This window comes from Sabethes cyaneus, chromosome 3, assembly GCF_943734655.1.
Source record: "Sabethes cyaneus chromosome 3, idSabCyanKW18_F2, whole genome shotgun sequence".
NCBI lineage: Eukaryota > Metazoa > Arthropoda > Insecta > Diptera > Culicidae > Sabethes > Sabethes cyaneus.
Window position 1 is genome coordinate 163,066,730 of NC_071355.1, and position 23,457 is coordinate 163,090,186.

Here is a 23,457-nt window from a genome sequence, read left to right on the forward strand (position 1 = left end):
TCAAGTTGATGAATACAAGTAGTACTATACTGGCTGTTAAAATTATATTTGTTTCGACCCATGTTATCAATGAGCAGTCATTATCATTGAATCAAGCTCAGCGTACTGCGCACTTTGTTTGATAATCTCCGAGTTCAGGGTATGTTCCATTACCCCGATTTTTATGTCCATGTCGCAAATTTCCTCTTTTATCCTGAAGATAGCCTTCTTAATGTTAATTAACGGACCTAAAAACAAATGATATTAACAGAGTTATCTTTAAAATAACAAAACTAATTAGTCGTACTTCCGTCGGTCATGGAGTTTCCCCGTTGCTCCATTTGTACTTTAATGTTTTCCAACTCGTTAGTAATTTTCGACAGGTCATGCTCTTTATCCGTTTTTTCCCCGCTACTTTCCTTGATCTGTTTGTTCACCTGATTGTACTCAATTAGTATTCCCTTGTATGAATGAATCAAATCTTTTAAATCATTGTTCAAATGTTTTTCACGACTTTCTATTTTCTCCATGACATACGCTATATCCGTTTGTAGTTTCTTCAACTGACCGTCGGTTTCTTCAGACGCCGTTTCGATGTTCGAGCGCAAACTTCTGATCTGCTCGAGATGAGCCCTCCAGTCGCGTGGATCCGTTTTAACCACCACTTTCAACTGCGGCAAAACTCGTTCCAATTCCAGGCGCCAATTTTCGCTAGCCGTTAACGAATCCACCTTGTACTCCTTGTTATTTATTTTTTTATATTTTTGGTCGACAAAGTTCAGGTCGAATAATCCATTACCTTCATCGTCACTTTCATCGCTTGCTCCCGCCATTTGCTCTTCTTCGACCTTCTCCAAAATTATTTCGGAATCGTTCTCGATGAGATCTACCATTGGGTCATCTTCTTTTTTGCACTCGGGACGTTTGATATGAAATTTGGTGAGCTTTAGAGCCTGCGTCGCCAGACAGTCCATGATGTAAATGCATATCGGTCCGGCTCCCTGTATCAACTTGTTGGATTGAAAATCTGTCGGTATGTCCTATTGATTGTGTAGAGATACTCTAAATCATTTGCTCTAAATAAATGTTTGATTTATTTGTTACCATTTCTTGTAGAACTCGTATAATCCTCGATATAACCATGTTCGGGTCGTCGAATTCCTGTGGCTGTTCGAATGTTCGACCAATCATCCGGATTAACCAGGCGCAAATTGATGTGAACATAAAGAATTGTTCGCCTGGATTGAAAGACTTCAGAAAGTAGTATCGATTTATTTGCTTCATCTTCATCTCCTTCAGTAGAAGTCGTTCGAAATTTAACAATTTTAGCTTTTCCATCAGGTCATCTACCTGGTAGGAGGATACAATAGAAGCCCCATTTTGATCGCGATCCATCGCGAGACCGTACTCATGTCGAAACATGCTGACCAAGGTGTGTTATTGTTTTTGGACGAATTTTTGAAAAACTATATGTTTACAACGTAAAACACGGACAATAACTAACTTTGGTAACTACGAGGGGACACAACAAATTCAACAGAATGTTACCCACGTTGCTAAGAGCGAGCGCATATGTGCGCATGATCTGAACCATGCTGAGCATAAATAATATTCTCACGGTTAGTCTAAACAAATAATTTCACTTAAAAATTGAAACGAATGATATTATGATCAAGTCAAATTATGTTTATCGAAAATTAAACGAATTTTGAGTGATTTCGAAAAACATACTTCATTACATATAATGTAAATTTGTTAAGCCGAACGACCGGGTTCTACTTACTGTAACGGAAATTACATTTGATATATAGAATAGCTATATAGAACAGCCTATGATTAGCTAGCTAATGAAGCCAGCAATCGATTCAACATATGTGTTTATATGCAGTTGCATGGCCATGATAAGCAGAAGAGATAAGCGATAAAGAGAATCTCGCATTGCTATTTAGGTCGTTTTGAAAAGTTACGCGAGAGTTTTTGTCGTTAGAAATTAACTGAAAGGTTTAATAAATCATTGTTTTATTAACATCGTTCTTATGTGTTTAACGAAGATTATGGAAGTGCTGAAAGTCTGAAACAAATAAAATAATGGTATGTTTCCGAAATAAATGCGGATCAAAAATTATTGGTAAATACGGCAACAGTGATCACAGCTAACAATATGAAAAGATAAGTGCAAAAATATCAGAATAAAACTCAATTGTATAATACATATTTATTGCTGCGTCATTGCGATCCACCGCATTTGAATTGCTTCAGACAGTGGTGCTAAGATTACTGATATTCACTAAAAATTGAGAAAACATGTTTAAGTATGTCGCAAATTATGTTCACAGCACAGATTTTTGAATAACGTTTATAATTCATTTTCTGAAGCATGTCGTGTTCCAAAACGATGCACAAAGATATGCATGAATAAATAGCCGAATAAAATCACACATAATATACAATCTCGTTATCGCACTAAGCGTAAATAATCACTCACACAGCACGGCAACACCAAAATCAACCGCGCCCGCACCGGTTCTAAAAATTGAACGCTTCCAACGACGGTCAAGTTCAGTGTTATTAAGGCGTCTGACGAGAGAAGTGCTTCGAGATGGGTCTCTACTACGGCTACTACGTTGTCCTTTGTGCAGTGTTCAGGGTAGTGGAAATAATTGCCAGCCTGTGCAGACTAGACGTTGTTGTAGATTTCCTGCAGGCAAAATTTGGAAACTTCATAATAGGACTGTAAGTAGCAGCGAGTAAAAATAAACCAGTGATATCATCCTAACAGTCTACCAGCAAAGTTGTTTATTAACCCAGTTCAACTTGTTAGGCACGGATGGTGTCAGTTAACCCAACCCGTTTGTTCAAGTTGAATAAAAGAATTCGGTCAAATTATAGTGAGTTTAGGAAACAATAGTGGTAATCTTTTAATTCGTTTGCCAAGGCTTGCCTAACGTGTAAAATTTATATAACCACGGTACAATAAATAAAACCATTCCGGTGGTGTAATGTCACCCCTTCTGACGGTACTCTCACAGAATATTTTCTTTGGTAGATGCAGCAGTGGTAGTCCTTACCGCAGTATTATATTTTCACACGAAAATATGTTTCTATGCAATCATCAACTTGTGTACAAGTCGAATAGGTGACCCATGAAATAATAACAATCATGATGAACAGGCAAAAAATCTTCTGCTCTCAACTCCCACTAACATCTAACAAACGATATCAGTTCTAATTGTGTAACGTATGTTACTTGATGAACTTGTGTTATTTAATGTAACTACATATTGTGCTCTCGATCATTAAGTAACTGCAAGCAAAAATCGGTTACATCTTCCCGGCAATAAACACATATCTCCTTCAAATAATCATTCATGATATCTCACACTCAGACTGTAATTTGTAACCGTCCATGAAACACGTGGTCAGCATTTGAACCCGAAATTCCTTCCTTTGTTATGTTAGGTTATCACTTCGTTATTTTGTGTGTTGTCATGCTGCGTAAAAAACTTTGCTTTATTCAACCGATTTATTCGAAAACAGATAAATCAAACTAAAACTAACAACTGCTTCTTTTCGAACAGAATTATAATCAAGTTTAAACACGAAATTTTATGCTGAAAAAAGATTCAAAATGGGATACAACACGCCCGGTTATCGGTTGGTGGGCCACCAATGGTGGCAACAAAAAACCAAAAACTACATTGAATCACTCTCACTTTTTTCACAACCCTTGGGGAGCTGTAGGTAAAATGGACAGGCGTGATATCAGGAAGTCGACAAATTACTAGAAAAAGTGATGAATAATTCAGTTCCAATTTATTAAACACCTGCTTCTGAGCATTTTTTGAATTGAGACAACTGATCATGAGCAGTCAAGCACGAAAAATATCTTTTAAATTAAAAATTTCTGCGTGATTTGAAAATGTGACAGTAATTAGTAAAGTAAGGCGGGGCATACGTGCAACGTTTGAAGTTCTCTTTAATTTTCATGAGGTATCAGGAAGCACAACAATAGAATATATTTAATAATAATTAATAAAAATGCAACCACTCAATAACTTAACATTCAACTATAAATCATTCGGAATAATAGTATTATTCACAATAAATTCTTTACTTTTCTGATCAGGTTCCATAACGCATTTTTGCCCCATTAGCGAGGCACTATATAATTGGCTCCCATTATAGCTTAGTTCGACCAACGGATCCACCTTCTTCTTCTTCAGCAGCATAGAGTCGTGCTGCTTCAAGCACTCGTCTCCATTCAACTCGGTCTTCGGCCACTTCCTTTCGGCAATTTCCTAGTCGTCTCAGAAGTCGCAAATCGCTTTCGACCTGGTCGAGTCATCGTGCACGTTGAGCCCCCTGTTCCTGGTGCCGGTGGGGTTGTTGAAGAGGACTATTTTCGTCGCACTGTCGTCCGGCATCCTTACGAGGTGTCCAGCCCACCGTAGCCTGCTAACTTTCGCTAGATGTACAATGGGAGTCTCCCCAAGCTCGTGATTCATACGCCTTCGCCACTCTCCGCTTTCAGTTTGTACTCCGCCAAATATCGTCCGCAGCACTTTCCGCTCGAACACGGCAAGGGCGCGTATGTCCTCCGTGAGCAGCGTCACGGCTTCAAGTCCATAAAGAACTACCGGTCTAATTAGAGTTTTGTACATTGTTAGCTTCGTGCGGCGGCATACGCTTCCTGATCGTAGCGTTTTACGAAGGGCAAAGTAGGCCTGATTTTCCGCTTGGATGCGCCGCTGGATCTCCTTGTTGTTTATTGTTTGTATCAACAGACATATAGTTGTCCTAATGATAATTCGGTCTAACTAGTACGTAAAATATATAAAAAGTTCCTACGAATAGTCCTACGATTTAGGTAAAAGTCGAACCCAGCTGACACTTGGCTGAAAACTCGTTGTAGCCCGACGATGGCCCCGTTTGCTGCATAATTTGTCCTTCGAAACGGTACTTGGAGGAACATTCTGCTACGAAGAGGTCGTGGTTGAGCCCGTAGACTGATATGGTTGAGAAGCCATGAACAATCGACCCTTGCCATTAGGAGATCAGCTACAAGGATTGCTCGGCACAGATTTCTCCTAGTTGCTAGGGTGTCCAGTCCAATTAGCAACAGGCGTGCTTCGTATCTTGGTAGCTGGAGCGGGTTGTTCCAAAGCAGGCGACGGAGGGCGAACCGAACCTTACTAGTGTTGTTGTCCGCGGTCACCAGCGATCCCAAATACACGCATTCCTCTACCACTTTTAGTTCATCGCCGTCAACGGTTACCGTCCGTGGGAGGCGCGCGTTTGTTTCCTTTGAGCCTCTTCCTTTCATGTATTTGGTCTTCGACGCATTTATTTTTATCCCAAATCTCCTAGACTCCGCTTTCAGTCTAGCGTAGATTGCCTCCGCCGTCGCAAAGTTCCTGGCTATGATATCGAAGTCATCTGCAAAGCCTAGAAGTTGGCTACCCTTGGTAAAAATCGTGCCTCTCGTTTCGATGTTGAACAGCATGTAGGATAAACCGTCACCTTGTCTCAACCCTCGCCGCGTCTCGAAGGGACTCAAGAGTGTCCCAGAGATGCGTATGAAACACATCACTCGATCCAATGTAGCTCTGATCAGTCGCGTCAGTTTGTCCGGAAAACCGTGTTCGTGCATTATCTGCAATAGCTTGTCTCGATCGATCGATCGATCGACTGTATCGTATGCTGCTTTAAAATCAATAAAGATGTGATGCGAGGGCACGTTGTACTCCCGACATTTCTGCAAGATCTGTCGGATAGTAAAAATTTGGTCCGTAGTTGCGCGAGCCCCCATGAAACCCGCCTGATAATTCCCTACGAAACCTTGTGCTATCGGTAACAACCGGGGTAACAGGATCTGGGAGAGTACCTTGTAGGCGGCGTTTACCAGCGTAATACCACGATAGTTGCAGCAGTCTAGCCGATCACCCTTTTTGTAGATGGGACAAACCACTCCTTCCATCCATTTCTCCGATAGCTTTTCCTCCTCCCAAATCCTCGAAATAACCCAGTGTAGAGCCTTTGCTAACGTTTCTCCGCCATGTTTATAAAGCTCTGCCGGTAGCCGGTCCTTCCCAGCGGCTTTATTGGTCTTCAGCAGCCCGATTTCTCGTTTGACTTCTTGGAGGTCAGGTGCTAGGACATTACTATCTTCCATGGGCGCTCCTAGGTTAATTTCCGTTCCGCCTCCTTCTGCGACTTCGTCATTGAGGTGTTCATCGAAGAACTGCTTCCATCTGTCGACCACCCCGCGCTCGTTTGTAATTAGATTCCCTACCTCGTTTCCTACACATGTCAGGTTTCAATGTGTAGCCCTTCCGAGTTTGGTTCACCTTCTCATAAAACTTGCGCGTGTCATTAGCTCGGAATAGTTGCTCTAATTCTTCACGATCTCTGTCCTCCTTTTGGCGCTTTTTCCTCCTCAGGATCGTGGTCAACTGGTTCCTAGCTCGTCGGTATTTGGCCAGGTTCTCTCTAGTGGCAATGCTTAGATAATTTTTCCAAGCAGTTTTTCCCCTCCACCGCTTGTTGGCATTCCCCATCAAACCAATCATTTTGTGTACTCCGAGGCTCAATACCTAGTGCCTCTCCGATGACCGAGCGTATTCTGCCCCAACCGTCTTCGAGGTTTGAAGCACCTAACTCGTCGGAAGAAGGAGGTGCCTCATTCAGTACAGTACTCGCACGTAGTTCTCGGCAGCATGTGGGTTATCTAGCTGCCTGATATTCAGCCGAGGAGGGCTGCTTTGACGTGTCCGGTATACCGTGGACAGCTTTGAGCGCACATATATTGCTACTACTGTGTTACCTGACTCACTGCGAATATGCGTTGTATTCGCGGGATCGTGTTGGTTCGAAAGGTTTCGAAAAATATCGCCCTTGTATCGAAAATATCGTTAATTTTGATCACTAAAAATAACGTACTTAAACGTTATATTTCATGTGCCAGTAGTCCGCAATAATTGTATAGCGAAACTGAATTGTTATTTATGCAACTTTTTACAAATTAAATGCAATAACAAAAGCGTAACTTATAAAAAATCGTATGTTATCGATATTAACTGCATATGCGTTATAAACGAATAAAACGTATGGTTACGTTTTATTTCAATAATACGCATATTCGCAGTGAGTCAGGTATAACAGTAGTGATGGCGTCTAAGAGTTAACGCAATTAATGCGATGAACTATTAGCGTCATGCGCTGCTGGTTTTGTTGGTCTCTTACATTTGAAACTTGAAAGATTTGTTCAAAATATTCAGTCCATCACTTAAACTGTTCTGTACGCTTAGTCAGTAACTGACTAGCTCCGTCGGCATCTTGGTATTCATCTTGGTGGTGCCACTAAGATGGCAGGAAATATTGTACAACAAAGGGATATCACCATTGACGACGACGACTTCTCCTTTGTTGGCTAGGGAGTTAGTCCAGGCTCTCTTGTTCTACCTACAAGCCGGTTGTCACCGATCGTGATGTAGGCGTTCTTGTTCGAGCTAGCATTTTGGAATCTATAGTCTTGTTTGTCACGAAAATCTGGGTTTTTTGCTCGCAGATACAATACCCTTTCCAGATCATTAGTGGCTGCGTCTGCGAGCAGTGGCTTTGTAGTATTTCTGTCTTTTTGTCCGTAAAGCTGCCCATAATCCGTTTTAACCCTAGAGCGGTCGCGCTAGTGTACTGAGTACACGCGTTTTCGAAAAACGCGAAAAAATCATCGAAATTTTAATCAAATCACACCAGGTTTTGGTTGTATTCGAAGATCTACTCTTCCTCTTTCTAATGATGCCAAAATATAGAAAAAAGAAATAAAAAAAGTGGTCGAAAGATGCTTGTAAAAATGGTGTGTCCGCGCGCGTGTACTCAGTACACCAGCGCGACCACTAACGTAACTTTTTTGAAATGAAAAAAGTTACGCAAGCGGTCGCGTCGTGTACTGAGTACACGGCGGGCAATAACTCAAGTTTGTGAATAGATAGAAGGTTGCGACTTTCGACAAAGTTGCTTATCTAGTTAAGACACATCCCGTGATATACAACAAAATTCGGAACTGATTCGCTAGATGGCGCTAATAATGAAGCAATTAAATTCATTTAAGAATATTTTAAAACCGTAATGAGCTAAAAGGTTACTATTTACTACAAAGTTGTTTGTAAAGCCAAGACGCATTTGGTAACGAACTCTGAAGTTTGGAACTAGTCCGCTAGATGGAGTATACGGTGAAATTTAATTCATTTGGCGATATTTCCGAACCATGACGAGATAGAAGGTTGATGTTTTCGACAAAGTTGTTTATCATGTCAATATGCTTCCGATGAAGGTAAATTAAATTCGGAATGAAGTAGTAGTAGGTGGAGATGATGAGAAAATCAAATTATTTTCGGAATATTGCAGAACCATGATGGCATAGAACACTGCTGTTCGCTACAAAGTGGTTTCTGTAGTCAAAACACGTTAGATAACGTATCGTTGTCCTTTTCATCATCGATTGCGTTGTCAATTCCAGTCAATCAACAGCTATTTTTATGGTTTCCTGAAAGAAGCAATTGATACGTATTGCTTCAACTTTTATCAAAAGACAAGATGAAGAGCACAGACTGATCAAAATGCTTTTGACGAAGCAATTTCGTCGTCTACATCGTCTATATAGAAATATCACCAGAACAAGATTCCTGGAAACCCGTGCTGCGTTTCCATCACATTCTTAAAAAAATATTTTAGAGTGTTTGAGTCCCTATTCTTCCCAGGGTCGCTAATAGGTTTATTCGAAAACCTGGCAAACACGAATAAATGTCAAAATCTGGCGATCAATTTGACCGATGGGGAGGACTTTTTCGGGAAACGTCTTGCCAGTTTTGATCAACGCCGGTACAAAATGTTGTCTGAAATTAGGAGCGATGACTCCTTTGCAGAACGGAGAAACAAAAATCTGGCAAAAATCTGGGACATTACCAAATATCTGGAAGATTTAGAACTTTGTCTGGCATGCAATAAAAAATCTGGTAAAATCTAGATTTATCAGCAAAGCAAAACCATGCATGGATATAAACGTCCTTCAGAACTTGACCCTTCTTTATCGATAGATATCGCTGCCGGTTATTAGAGTACGGGAAAATCACTGGGCTAGTGCAAAGATCCTATTAACTTTGAAGCGGCACCGCCCAGTCGAGACTCGAACATACGACGAGTGGCTTGTTGGGCCAGCAACGTATCCCGGAGTTAACTTGGCAGACAGGCATAGTGGCAACGTTGATGCTTGCAATTATTAACGTGTGCGTGATGATAAAACCAAAGCTATTTGTTTTGCTAACGCGACAACACGACTGAAGTGCACTCTCTTGATACTCATTTGCAAAACAGCTTGCTTTTTTCATTGGGCTCGAATTCTTTACTCTTTCCTTGTATTACGTGTGTGTTATTTCCTGTATGATATAAGTGACCGTAATAAGAATATTATAGAATTGTTAGGAATCTAATGTACATTTTTCATTCTCATTATCATAGCAGGAAATAAAACAAACAAATGCTCGTTTTGTATTGTTTTATGGTAAGTTCAACATAATTCTAACATTCTAATGTTTAAAGCATTACCTCAACATACCATAGCAAGCTTCCCTAATAACTATAGTTACTATATATATAGTTCGGCGGATAGAAAATCGGGAGCCAAATAAACGTCAAAAGCGGAGCCAAAAGCTTTTCAAAATCCAAAATGCAGGAGTAATGTTAAAAAAACACACTTTATTTTCATAGAACTAGTCATTTTCAACACCCGCCAGTGATTATTTTTCGTAAAAACCTGCACATTTCACCATAATTTCAAATTTAATTTCATAAATCAGGGATGCCAATTCGCCTGGTTTTCTATCCGCCGAACTATATATATAGTAACTGTACTAATAACATACTCATTATAAAACTGTACAACTAATTGTTATACAACTAATGTGAGTCATTAATAAATTGATTTAAATAAAAGTATCGTAAGTGTGCTACTTGGGTAAGTTGAATAAGTATCATGTATCCCTAGGTGATATGTGCATTATTCAGTTTGTCAACATTGTCGATGATTCACAAACTCTGTTTTGGGAAAATCGTCAAAAGAATACTATTTACAAACATTTTGGTGTTCTTTTCCAGACCAGATAAGCCATTTTACCGTTTATTCGACATAAGCTGAGATATCTCAAAAAGAAATATGATTTTACCAACTGCGACATCTAGCGGGACAGTTCTGAATTTGACCGATCATTTTCAAATTCGTCTTGTCTAGACACACAACTTTGTCAAAAACCGCCACTTTCTATCGTATCATGGTCATGAGATATCATCATAAGAATATAATTTGACCACGCGCGCCACCTACTGAGACAGTTTCAAACTTTGTTATGAATTTCCAAATGTGTCTTGTTCGAACAAATAACTTTGTAGAACACAATAACAGTCTATCTCGTCACGACTCTGAGATATTCCAAAAAAAACTCAATATGCTCGTTATAAGCGCCATCTACCGTATCAGTTCCGAATTTTGTTATCCGCAGTCAGATTGATCTCGTCCAGATAAACAACTTTGCCAAAGACAGCAATCGTCTATCTCTTCTCAGTCCCGAGATATTAGAGATTCTAGTATCGAGATTCTAGAATAATTTGTTTTGGTCGCCATTTGCGCCATCTAGCGGATCAGTTTTCAAACTTTATTGTTCGTTTCCAGATGCGTCTTAAATTGATAAACAACTTTGTCGAAAACCGCAACCTTCTATTTCATGTCAGTCCTGAGATATAGGCAGTATTATTCGCCGTGTACTCAGTACACGACGCGACCGCTTATGTAACTTTTTTTAACGCGACCGCTCTAAGGTTAACGTACGTTTCGCTGTGCATAAGAAATAAATAACGGCATTAACTATATCGTAATTGGACAGCTCTGGGTTTGCTCCTAACATTCGCACCTATAAAGGCAGCTTCCGATTCTTAGTTCCACTACGACACTTGCTACATGATCCTGCCGATCGATAGTATGCCGTTCACGGAAAAGTTTGAAAGCTATCAGTGTGACACATATAAATTCGAATCAAAATAATTTTATGCTTGCAACGGAATATAGAATTAATACAATCAAACTAATCAAACTAACTAATCATGTGCGTGTGTGCGTGCTTCTCGGCATAAAAAGAGGATTTGCACACTATATAGTAAAAAGATTTGTCGAGACGCGATCTGTTGAAAACCGTAAAAAAAACCGGAAGAAAACGAAGCGTTAGAACTGCAGAGCTCATAAAGGCTGCTCGAGAGCGAATTTGTCGCAGTTGCGACCGGTCCGCACGGAAAATGGCAGTTGAGCTGAATATCAACAGGAAATCTCTTCGTCGAATTTCGAAAATGGATGTGGATGTGAAAGCATTCAAAAAATGTAAAATCCGTGGATTAACGGAAGCAACAAAACAAAAACGGCAGGAAACATGCAAATTGCTGCTCCGTCGGCACGATGATTTCGAAGTGATCTTTTCTGATGAGATGTTGGTTGTTCTTCAAACCCCGCATCATGCTTAAAATGATCGGTTTTGGTCGGTTTTGATCATCGACGTTCTAAAGCACAAACGGAATGTACCACGATACAAAAATTCATCAGCAGTCGTGGTAAGGGGGAGGCATTTCAAAGAAAAGGAAACTTCCTCTTGTGTTTGTTGACAAGGACGTGAAAGTTAATGCAAAATATTATCTAGAAATGGTCTCTAGAACAAAATTTGATGCCTTACGTAGCCTTACGGGAGTGTACGGTGAAGAATATTATTGCTTTCAACAGGACGGAGCTCCAATCTGACGGATTTCATACCGAAAAACGAATGGCCTCCAAGTTCTGATTAGAACCCACTGGATTTTTGTATGGTGGTACATTCCGTTATCGAAACTTAACCTTCTGTTTTTATACGACAGACTTCGCAGCCAGCAAGGCCAGTTGCTACGATCCTATTGACTCTAACAGCCTCTCCCAGTCGAGATTCGAATATACGACGACTGGCTTATTAGGCCAGCATCATACCTCGAAGCCAACTGGGAGGCCTTCTCATACACCATACATGTTCGAGAAAACCGATCATCGGTGAAACCGTAACTTATTGTTTGTCGCTCAGGTGATCTCCAGGTGGTCTTGTGTGTGGATATACTTGCCGGAAAATGAAGTGCTTCTGATTACCATGATTTATGAACTCCTCAAGAAAATGTACGGAGAGTACACAGCATGAAGTACCGAAGTCGTCATCAAGAATACATAGGTCGGGCGGGTGGGTTTGTTCTACTTCGTAGTTAGCAGAAAAGCGTCACTAAACCACAGACGATAATGGGCTGAGGTTCATAAATTTTGCCTCTACCAGAAACAAGCTGGGAATCTATAGTACTTGCTTTTCGCATTACAACATTCGAAAGCACACCAAAAAGCGCACAGATGAAGGGGACTTTTTCCAGCTCATCCGTCGACGTTCTAATCGGTGGTAGTCGACACTTCTCTGACGTTACAGGCGTGTGGCCTTTCTGAAGACCAATTTCGTATCATGCGAAAAGAGTTGTTTCTGAGTCTTATAATAGTTCATCGGTGATACCGTGTCTAATACCCAAGGCATTCAGATCCAAGTCAAAGGTCATTTAAAGAGTAGAAATGAACGACGAATGAATCTTTTAAAAGGACGTTAGCTGTCAGGTTCAATATTTGTGGAACAGAGATAATTTGTGGAAAACAAAAACTTATGTCCACTACCAGTACCAAAATTCCACAGGATAGGTTGCAAATGAACGTAATGCATGAAAATATTTACGATTTACAATAAGGCACAGTTCATGGTTCCTAGTTAGTTGTTGTTAAATAATTGAATTCTCCACCTAATTATTGAAAATAAGTAACATTATTTCTTCGTCATTCATTAGGTATGACAGTCGCCCAAAGGAAACGGCTCCAAAGGATAGCGTCAGCAAATCAGAAATTGAGCATTTGGCCAAAATGGTGAATTTCTGGTGGGATAAAAAGGGGCCTGCTAAAATGTTGCATACATTTTGCGAAGTAAGGTGAGCAACCGCTGGTACATTAAATATTCAATTCAATAACACAAAGATCTCTTTCTTATCCAATTTTAAACCAATTCAGAGTACCCCTGGTCGTTGAAGGCCTGGCTGAAACCGGGCGTATCGCAAAATCCGACACCACTAAGACAGACTCTTTGAAAGGAATACGTATTCTGGAAGCCGGCTGCGGTGGTGGAGTTTTGGCAGAGGACTTAGCTCGATTGGGAGCTTACGTGGTAGGCGTCGATCCCGGGAAAGAAATGATTGACCTTGCCAAGGAACATCTCGTGACACATTCGTCCGAACTAAAAAACAGCGTCGAATATCATGCAATCACTGTGGAAGAGCATGCCAAAAATTTCGCCGGCACATACGATGCGGTCGTTTGCTCTGAAGTAATGGAGCACGTTGATGAGAAAGAATCGATTTTGGAAGCCTGTGTCCGTTGCTTGAAGGTAGCTAATAGTTTCGTTGTTTGCTATGCGTGTAATAGGCTCAAAAAATTTATTTTTCTAGCCCGGAGGATCCTTGTTCATTACCACCGAAAGCAAAACGATGCTTGCATGGTTCCTTTGGATCGTAACCGCAGAATATATTCTCAGATATATACCAAAAAACACACATTTCTATGAAAAATTGGTGAAGCCTGAAGTTATCTCTGACATGCTGAGTAAATACGGGTGTAAAACGCACCGAGTTCGTGGAATCTTTTATGATAGACCATCAAACTCATGGCGTTTCATTGAGAACCAAGACTGTAACTATGGACTACATGCTGTTAAGGGATAAATCAACGCTATATTGTTTCGACTCAGTCAAATATGAATAAACTGCCATCGATCACCTAAGAATATAGATGTGAACTGATTTCTTAACCATCTTTTTATTCAAAAAGAATAATTTTTGACCTACATTTTAAATAAAAATCGATCCACAAGACTACAATATAAAAAATGCTCGGGCTACACAATTGCATCACCATAATATGCTGCATGTCGATGCTACGGTTACCACCGCGAGACATCCATCAGTACGGTTTCTTCCGGTTTACTCCGGAACTGCTCTCCAGCGGCATGCGGGAGATAAACCAGTGGTGGTTGCTGGCCAACAGAGCTGGCAATTTTGCCGGCATGCACGATATCCTTCGATAAGACGGTCACCACTGGAGGTGCTTGAATACAGCTTGTCACTTTCCCGGCGCATTCGGATTTTATCTTGGTCAAATCGATCACGTCGGTTGTGGACGATCGAGTCCTCTGGGCACCCGGTTGCTTTTCAAGTGAGTCATCTTCGACTGCTTGTTGTACTGTTTTGTGGCTGGATTCACCCTTGCTGTTGCGATCATGGGTTTTAAGATGCCGTTTCATGTCGCCTCCGCACCGGAACTTCTTAGAACAAATACCGCACGAATATGGTTTTTCGCCGGTATGTATCATCCGGTGAGACTGAAGGTATGAGCTTGCCCTGAATGCTTTATTGCAAATATCGCACACATAGTTTTTCTCATTCAAATGAATCTTTCGATGCAGGACTAGCGAATAACGGCGAGCAAATTTCTTACCACAAAATTCGCACTGATGGGTTTTTTCGTTCGAGTGAATCGACGACTGATGATACTTCATATCGCCCCACTGACGAAACGCTCGACCACATTCTTCACATTTATACGGTTTTTCGCCGGAGTGCAGACGCTCGTGTACTTTTAATGCACTAGAAGTGAAAAAATTCTTCGAACATTGCAAACAGTTGTATGGGCGCTCATTTTTGTGCTGCAATTCATGATAACGAACTGCAGTTTTCGAATTAAATACTTTATCACAGTCTGGTTCGGTGCAGGGATACTTTTTATTAGTCTTATTCGGTAGATCGCCCACTTTTTTCCGACCCTTCTTTTTGCAAGGAGGAACAGATGGAAAGGTTGAGTCACACATGACCTTAACTTGGTTCTCTGTAGCATCCGCAATGTATTGCTGGGTATTGGGGTAGCTGACCTGTTCATTTTCGCTGCACGCATTAGGGTCTTCCCCATCTGAATCTTCTGCGTCTCCATCTTCGCTGAATACATAGAAAGAACCGTCATCGTTTATTGCGGTTTCACTGTCAGGATTAGACACCTGTTCATCTTTCAACAATTTGGTGCCAGTGCTTAGCTGACAATTCATCGTAGAAGCTGCAGCAGCTACCGTTGAAAGGTTAAAATCAACAAGCTTTACAATTTCGGGATGATTCTCGATACCGGTGGAACCAAGGTCCAGTATTTGCATGTTCATGTCACACTCGCCTATTGTGGGCTGCTGCATTTGAGAATCAGAATCCATCATGTACGATGTTGGCGGTTCGTGGCTCGGAGGAATTGGCTGCTGTGTAACAGTTGAGATCGCTCGTTGAGTTGCTTGTTGGTGGGATGTATTTCCGGTGTGCAGCATATCTGTAACAAAAAAGTATTATTCAGTTTTTTAGGTGTGTATTTGTGTAAGTTTTATTTATGCTTTTGAAAGATTCTAGATTCTAGATTCTAGCTTCTTTTTATTTCCAGAAAGGAATCTAAGCGTACCATGTCACCGACATAAATCTGTCAGGATTTATGACTTCTAAACTGCGATAACAATGGTTGAGAAAAATTTGCTTAAAAGAATAAAAATGCTCAATAAATGAACTCGAGAAATTGTACCTCAGATTAGGACCGGCTCACAAAAGCGTCTGACCCAAAGTGGGCGATTGAATTAAAAAATGTGAGAAGAAAAGATGGCTGCCCTAACGCGGAGCTCTGTAACGTGGCCCTAGTAATGCAACCTACCTAAACCAAACTATCACCGGGTGGTGCGCAAAAGTGTTGTGAACCGGAAGTGCGCCGTAAATACTTAAGATAGAGCAATATTTAGTTCAACAATCTTATGAATAATAATTAGCTCTGTAAGTGCCCCATAGATAACGTTCTCGAATTTTGCTTGGCTAAAGTGGTATAGTTAAATAAGCAAAATTGCTGCACTAAGTGCAGGACAACCAAGATAATCAAATAGTTCACATTACGTTTGGAGACAATCACATGCCTCCCTACCGTAATCTAGGCCTCTAGTGCCGCCTTGGGTTTGCTGATCATCGGGTACTTCTGTCTCATAAGTGTGCCATCCATCCCTTTATTCTGCTTATGGTGTCAGATGTCAACATTTCCACCTCTTCGAGAAATTCACTACCACTGCACTATTAGTACGATATCGTCGGCGAAACCGGTGATCTTGACGCCAGTGGGTAGCTTGGGCCTCAGCACCTTATTATACATTGCGTTCCAGAAGGTGGGACCGATAATCGAGCCCTGTGGGACACCTGTCAAGTCGGCAGATATGCCTGCACGATGAGGGATCTCCTGGTTTCCTCGGTTTTGATAGCAGTACTCATTCATGGGTTTTCGATTTGTCTGGAAATTCGCGTACCTCTAAGTAGTTCTGAAACATCTCTCTTAACATATCAGGATATGCTTAGATCGTCGCTTTCAGTACGTCTTTCGGCATCCCGTCAAAACCAAGCGTCTTCTTCGTCTTTAGATCCCTGGCAACAGCAATGAGCTTCTCATTCGTGCCTGAGTGAGAGTGTCATTCATTTGACCGTATGGGATCAGAGGCCATGCCACTGGATCCTGTTGCAGGAATAAACCTTCCTCCACAATAGCTCTAAGCTTCTGTGGGCAGATTTCCTGAGGAATCGATGCACCTTTCATCTTTTTCATCACCATCTGACAGCCACTGCTGCTCATGCTCTGTCACATGCTCTCGCTAGGACGTTTGTCAGCTCATTAGCAGTCGAGTTCGAGCGATTGCTTTCTACGTTGAGTGCTTACACGAATAGATCTTTATGATCGAAGGTTTGGACCTTCCACCTGCTATCGGTCGTCCTTAACTCAGTGGCGACGGTGACTTTCGTCGGTCAATCGCAGTGGCGACTCGTCTGCATGTTCAACCTGTTCATAGGACAGGCAAACAAAATTCAGCCCGACAAAATTTCGTTTGCACCGACGCATATGCAATGCAATACGAATTTATTTTAGTTACGAAGCTGATGAGCAAACCGTTCAACACGACATTTGAACGTTGCTTTAGAGATCCCAATGCACAAGTATACCAACACATTATTCCTGGTATTGATTCTTGATACTGAATTAGTACCAGGAACAATATGTTGGTACGAAGGAGATAAAGAGAATGTGACATAGCTTGTACTCGAAAGCGCGGGCGCTTTATTGTCTCGTTCATCTTCAGCATTGAACAACTTACTACCACATATCCCTATGGCCTGCGCTTTGATTCCAATTTATTTAGTTAGGAAGCTAATGAGTAAAACGTTCAACACGACGTTTGAACGTTGCTTTAGAGATTAGCACCAGGAACAATGTGTTGGTACGAAGGGGATTTGAAAATAGAGCGCGGTTGGCAATTTGGCATGCATTATTCGCAAAATTTTCTCATTAACTTGTTCATCTTTAGCATTGAACAACTTGCGCATATTGCTTGTTGCTTGTGGTGCGTGTGATGTGGGCTTGTGCGCGCATCACAGTAAAGTAGTAATTTTTGAATTTGGTTCAATAGGTAAATTGAACGGAAATTTTTCGGTTCGTAATTAAAATTCAGAGACGAGTTTACTGGTAAAGTAAACCGTCGTATTCCGTTGTTATTTAAATAAATAGGGATATTCACGTAGCGCTTGCTATGTTGCGTATATGGAGTATTGCGTATTTATAGTGCCGCTACTCGCATAACAGTTCCATCTCCATAGAAACTGGAACTGCAATGCAAATTGCGGCAGTATATACACGAAATATACCGTTTACGCAACATAGCAAGCGCTACGGTAAAAACCCCTAATGTTGGTTGATTAAAATATAGAAATGCGATAAAAAAAGCTGCGTATTAATTTGTATTTTTCGCTGGTTGAACAGGTAAGCTAAACCCCCACGAGTCGCCACTGGTCAATCGTGCACCGTATAGATTGATGGTCGCTATACGCGTGGTCATCGGACACCCAACACCCTCCAGCCCATGCTGACTAATAACGTGGGGCTGTATAACGTGATATCGATGATCGACTGTTGTATTCAGGGCCCTGACATCGGAAGCTTGACTATGCAACTATCATCTCGCTCTATCTTAATTACGCTTTTTATATCGTTTATACAAAATAGAAAAAGGCAAAAAACAACCTCTCGTTTGCAAGCTGTCAGCTATCACCAACACACATTCGTCCGAGGCTAAAATCAGAACGGGCTTCATACCAAAACACTTCTAGCCGAGGGTGCGTTTGTTATGGCCTTATGGGCTTTGTTTGACTTCTCATCCCGTTGGTTGGCTCTACAGGAGGTACTAACGAAACCCTAGTTTGCCAGACTCACGTCTGCTTGACACAGGTTCCAGTAAGCTTTGCCACCTAGGATATTGCACCTACTACATCACGGTTTGCGGCCCGTAAGCTCGTCAGTAAGCTTGCCTATTTAGCTTCCGGCCGCACAGCGTCGGTGTCCACCTAGGCAGAGCGAAGCAATCTAGTAAGGGCTATGCAAAGATGCGCTTCTCATAGGCCTGCACAAGGCTCTGTATTCCACTCCCCCAAACTCATTCGTGCCTACTTATAAGGGGCATGGATTTAGATGCGGGGTGGTATTGTTTGCTCCGGACAATGAGCAAAGCTCTGCTTGGCTCAAGGAGACATTAGGCTTGATAAACAAAAATGCCGGCGAGCATGGAGAGCCTAAGCGAGACAGATATTCTGAGCAGACTTATAAAAAAATCCTGTAATAAAGGAGCATACGTGGAGAATTTTAAAAGCCGCAGATGCTACAGCGGGGTATTGCACTATCGTCTGTAGCATCGACAGTGGCTCTTTAAAATTCCTCGAAGCACAAAAATTCCGGTTAAACTACGGTTTCCGGAAAAATATTGCCAAAAACATTGGCAAAAGGGCTTAACTCTTTTGTAATTCCGCATGACGGATTAAACGCTTTGTTGGGCCATGTATCCCCTCGGGGGTGCTAAGTTTACCTAACTTAGTTAGAAGCTTTGTGCTCTTTTCGAAGACAACCAGTATCCCTTCGGGGGTGCAGGTTTCCTTTTATTTAAATGTTTTTGTGACGTTTTCTTCCCCCATCCAAACCCTCCCATTCCTCCTGATCCTTTTCCCTTGCCATCAGGTAGGTGATGATGAGAAGGCAAAAGCGGCGAGGCACAAATGTCCAAATAATATGGAGAACGTGCCACCCGAGCCAAAAAATTCTGATACCTGATACCTGAAGAGCTATGCACCGAAACCCGACAGAGAAAGAGAATCTGATCACAAAGGAGCGTGAGGTTGTCGATAGGCGCAGGTAGTTCTTCGACGGATACCTCAATGGTGAATTTGCAGAAGGGGTAGAACGGAAGTTGGCCTAGAAATGTGCGTAGAATGTTCAGCATCTAATCTCCAACATGTCAAATGAGAAATCGAATGGCTGAAGACTAACTCTTGAAGGATGAAACCCGAGATTAAATTTGAACTAAATTTGAAAGATGAGATAAACTTGCTAACGATAGACAATACTTTGGCTAACCTGATATTTTCATTAATGGGGCATATAGTCTTTTTTCAAGCTTGATATTTTGAGCAAATGTGTTTAAGGTGAAATTAGTCGTCATCGATTCTGCCAATTTCAAAAGCAGTTTTTTTGTTTGAAACAAAAATTCTGTTCATGAAAATATATTTGAAGTGTTCAGATCCGCAAGAAGAATGCAGTATTTACAATTTTACGAACAATACCTCGATTTTGGGTCCAAAAACTGCTTCCAAAATTGGGCTTTTCGACGAAAAGTTGATGACTGCTAATTTCCCGTTAAAGTCGTTTAGATAAATTCCAAAAACTAACAAAGTTACAATCATTACAACGCATGTCTGGAACGACTACACAGCGAATAAAATTCTCAACGCCGTTTTGAAAGACGGCACTACAGATATCTCAAGAACGGTTTAAACTCAATTTTATTTTACTGAAAAATTGACTTTTGAATTTTCATCGTTGTAATTTATAATTTGTAATTAATAAATTTGGGAATATGAGTAGCTAAGCAGAGTGCACGATGCATTAGAGGCTCTAGCAAAATAAATGATACAAGTTTTGTAATTTACTTTTTCAAGATTACACCATCGAAGCCCAGGAAAGTTTCATTAAGTACACTTTACCGGCTATTAAAAAGTTTCTACTTTTATGCCAAAGTATGGTTTGCATCAATGTATGAAAAAAGCAATAAATCCTGTCAGGGTCGATCCCAATAAGTGCTTAGTATGTTTCTAACCAGAGCCAAATGAACACAGCTCTAATAGATTTTCCTTTCCCTTTTTCACTCAGGGTTAAAATTAAGTGGTAAGGTATACTTCACATACTCAAAAGTTCAATTCAAGGGACATAGTAATTTAAGTCCATCCCCCTAACAAAAAAGGAAGGTAAAAAACGACTGAGTTTTCTACCGCAATGAAAAGTTTAAAAAAAATCTTTTTTGCAGATATTGCATCCGAATTGCTGCTAATATTTGCATTTTTATCAAAAAAAGAGCCATTTCTACGACGCTTGGTTCAAGAATTGTAAATTTTTGAATCAGGCGATAAAAATCCGAAAAATTTGCATTGGACCTCCTGAAAAAAAATTTCAGCTACATAAAATGTATAAATATTCATCACTTACCCTCGTTAAAATCGCCTTTGTTTAGGAATAGTACGTAATTATCGTTTCCGGCATTGATATGAATCTGCTGGGTATCCAAATCTGCAGCAAAGTCGATCGATTTCACAATATCTGTTGCAGTAGCAGTTAATTGCTGCTGCTGATGTGGCTGTTGATGCTGCTGTTGGTGCGGCTGGTGATGGTGCTGCTGATGTGGATGGTGCGGCTGTTGTTGCGTTTGATACCACAATTTATCATCAGCAGTAATAATCGTCCTTTCAAGCGTAGAAGTTCCCCCCAAACCATCGTTTGTGTCAGTGTCAACGGCTTCCTGCACTTTTTGTACTACATTTCGTATACCTTCGAGCATGTCTTCCGTTTCACTGAACTCGCCAGCGGCGTTATCCGATTCTACGCACACGGTTTGTTGTGGAGGGTTTACAATCACTTCTGAATTTGGCTGCTGTGTTCGTTGTTGATAGACAGTACGATTCTTGGCTGCTTGATCAAGGCCTTGGTTATCGAATGAAGTATGCTGCTGTTGGTCTTGTACGTTAGAATTTGTCTCGATATCTTCAGTTGCTGCACGAGATGATTTATCATTTTTTAACTTCTTTGTATGTTTGACACGTGGTAATTTAGGTTTCTTTTTTGAATCCCCTGTTTTTCCCTCGTCACTCGGGCTTCCTGTGATTGGTTCGTAATGCTGCTTCAGGTGTGTGAAAAATAATAATTGATCTTCGAATGAATCCGAGCACAACTGACAAGAGAATGATTTTGATTTTGCAATGTTTGCAAGATTATTCTGAACGTGTTCCTGGGAAGAATCTTTACTATGCAATTCTTGCATTTGGTGATCGTTCGAAATAACCGAATGTCTTTGAATTCGCTCAGTGTTTTTTGTATCTCCTAGCTTTTTAGACAGACGCTTCTTGTGTGGCAGATAAGTGTTTGTAAAAGTTGAATTATTAGTAGCTAGTGATCCACCATTGGATTCGGCAACATCTTCGTCGTCATCCGAACGCGGTTCGCCAGCAGCAGCACATTCCAATAGGTCATCGTGAGATAGAAAATTATCTGCAACTTCTACCGCATCATGACAAGCTGCTCGCTCCATTCCTGGTCCATGCGACGATACCATCTGATAAGCAATCTGATATCGTTTCGGAGACTCAGCACTCTTCATTGGAGTTAGTGAAGGCATTTGAATGCACTGTAATATAAACACATTAATTTTTTTAATGTAAAATGGAAGAATTTACCCACATTCTGACTGGTCGCAGTACTGATAGCGATACTCGTGTTGGCAACCGACGAGGCAACATGAAACATCTTCGAGGGGGAGCACTCGCTTTGAAGCACGGAATGAAGTGAGGACAAATGTGATTGGTTTTGAGATTGCTGGTGATGATGTTGCTGTTGCTGTTGTTGTTGGGTTGTATTGTTCTGAATGATCTGGTGAGGAGTCGGCTGCGCTTGATGATGGTGCTGAAGATGGTGATGATGGTGATGATGATGTGGAGCGCCATGGTGTGTAGTCAAAATATTTCCCGTATTAATAATGTTATTAACACTTGTATGTGTTGTTCCCAGGAGATGATCCTGATTGTGATAATGTAGAAAGCTACTGGTAGATGGTGCAGCTGGCATGTGGTTTACTCCAGTAAGTTGCGAATGTGTTGGCTGTGCCATTTTGTCGTGTCCATTCATTGAATTAACAACTCCAGATACATCCTAAAAATTTATACTTAATGCGTGCTTGATAGCGATTACAATATCATACATGTGACTTTACCTTTGAGTTTGTGACAATGACCGGAGCCTCATGAGACAATTGCGTTGGCTGTTTATTGACAAACTGAAGAAAAAGTTTTCGATCGTTGTCCGACGTCTGCAATGAGTTTGCATCCACTAACGTTTGTAGATCCTCGGTGGTATAAGTCTGAAGGCCACCGCTTCCAGTGTGGTGATCCAATAAACTTGCAGATTGCGAATGAAATGGGTTTCCATTTGGTGTAGTTGGTCCCGGCGTGCTAATATAATCCACCAACAGGCCATTCGGAAGATGGCTAGACAACAGATCTCCTCCCAAGAGGGAGCTTTCAATGTACTCTTGCTCTCGAGAATTACCAGCCGGCGGTATCGTAATGAAATGAAGTGTTCCATTTTCGACATGGTGTATAGTTCTCAGTACCCCTTTAGACAAATCTTCTTGCAGGACGTGACCTCCGAGACCGAGATCCAAATGATCCATTACTGTGCGATGGTGAGATTCCTCCATATTTGCCAGCCGATGAAGAACGAGACAGCAGCAAATTCAAGGTCGCCCTTATGGCTACGCACAATCAGCACAAACTAATTATTTTGTTTTTTATTAAATGTTTCACAATCAACATAACTGCCGCACATTATTCTACATGTTGTCAATAAATATAGCTGCAGGATGTGCAGATTTTTAAGCCTAACACTTTAAAATTTTTGAAAAAAAACTGCGACGCCAGTAACATCAACAAAATTTATGGGAAAAATTTGACATTTTCTCAATGACATTAAACATTCGTTTGTCAAAACCGTCAAAACGGTCAAAACACTTGAACCGGTTTTATGTTGTTTAAGGGTAACATTACCGGTGCATTATGTCTTGAGCTCTTGAGTTTTTCAATACCGTGGACCCCCGTTCGTTTAACCGTTTTTAATCTGAACACTTTTTAATTTGCACCCCGTTAGTTTGCACGATG

At 41.0% G+C, this 23,457-nt stretch overlaps 3 protein-coding genes across 3 annotated transcripts; 1 reads left to right on the top strand and 2 right to left on the bottom strand.

Annotated features, from left to right (window-relative positions):
• Nucleotides 1–66: 66 nt before the first annotated feature.
• On the bottom strand, nt 67–1,401 carry LOC128743886 (intraflagellar transport protein 57 homolog). The gene is made up of 3 exons (XM_053840575.1): nt 1,084–1,401; nt 287–1,019; nt 67–227 (listed from the first exon to the last, which is right to left on the bottom strand). Exons 1-3 carry the CDS (start codon nt 1,399–1,401, stop codon nt 67–69), a joined length of 1,212 nt encoding a protein of 403 aa, XP_053696550.1.
• A 1,177-nt stretch (nt 1,402–2,578) lies between these two features.
• LOC128740346 (ubiquinone biosynthesis O-methyltransferase-like) lies at nt 2,579–13,833 on the top strand. Its single transcript, XM_053835885.1, has 4 exons — nt 2,579–2,712; nt 12,910–13,047; nt 13,127–13,499; nt 13,561–13,833. Exons 1-4 carry the CDS (start codon nt 2,579–2,581, stop codon nt 13,831–13,833), a joined length of 918 nt encoding a protein of 305 aa, XP_053691860.1.
• A 125-nt stretch (nt 13,834–13,958) lies between these two features.
• Nucleotides 13,959–23,172, bottom strand: LOC128741703 (uncharacterized). Its single transcript, XM_053837684.1, has 4 exons — nt 22,515–23,172; nt 21,986–22,453; nt 20,741–21,932; nt 13,959–15,472 (listed from the first exon to the last, which is right to left on the bottom strand). The coding sequence occupies exons 1-4, from the start codon at nt 22,998–23,000 to the stop codon at nt 14,052–14,054; spliced, it is 3,567 nt and encodes a 1,188-aa protein (XP_053693659.1). The 5' UTR covers nt 23,001–23,172; the 3' UTR covers nt 13,959–14,051.
• Nucleotides 23,173–23,457: the final 285 nt, after the last annotated feature.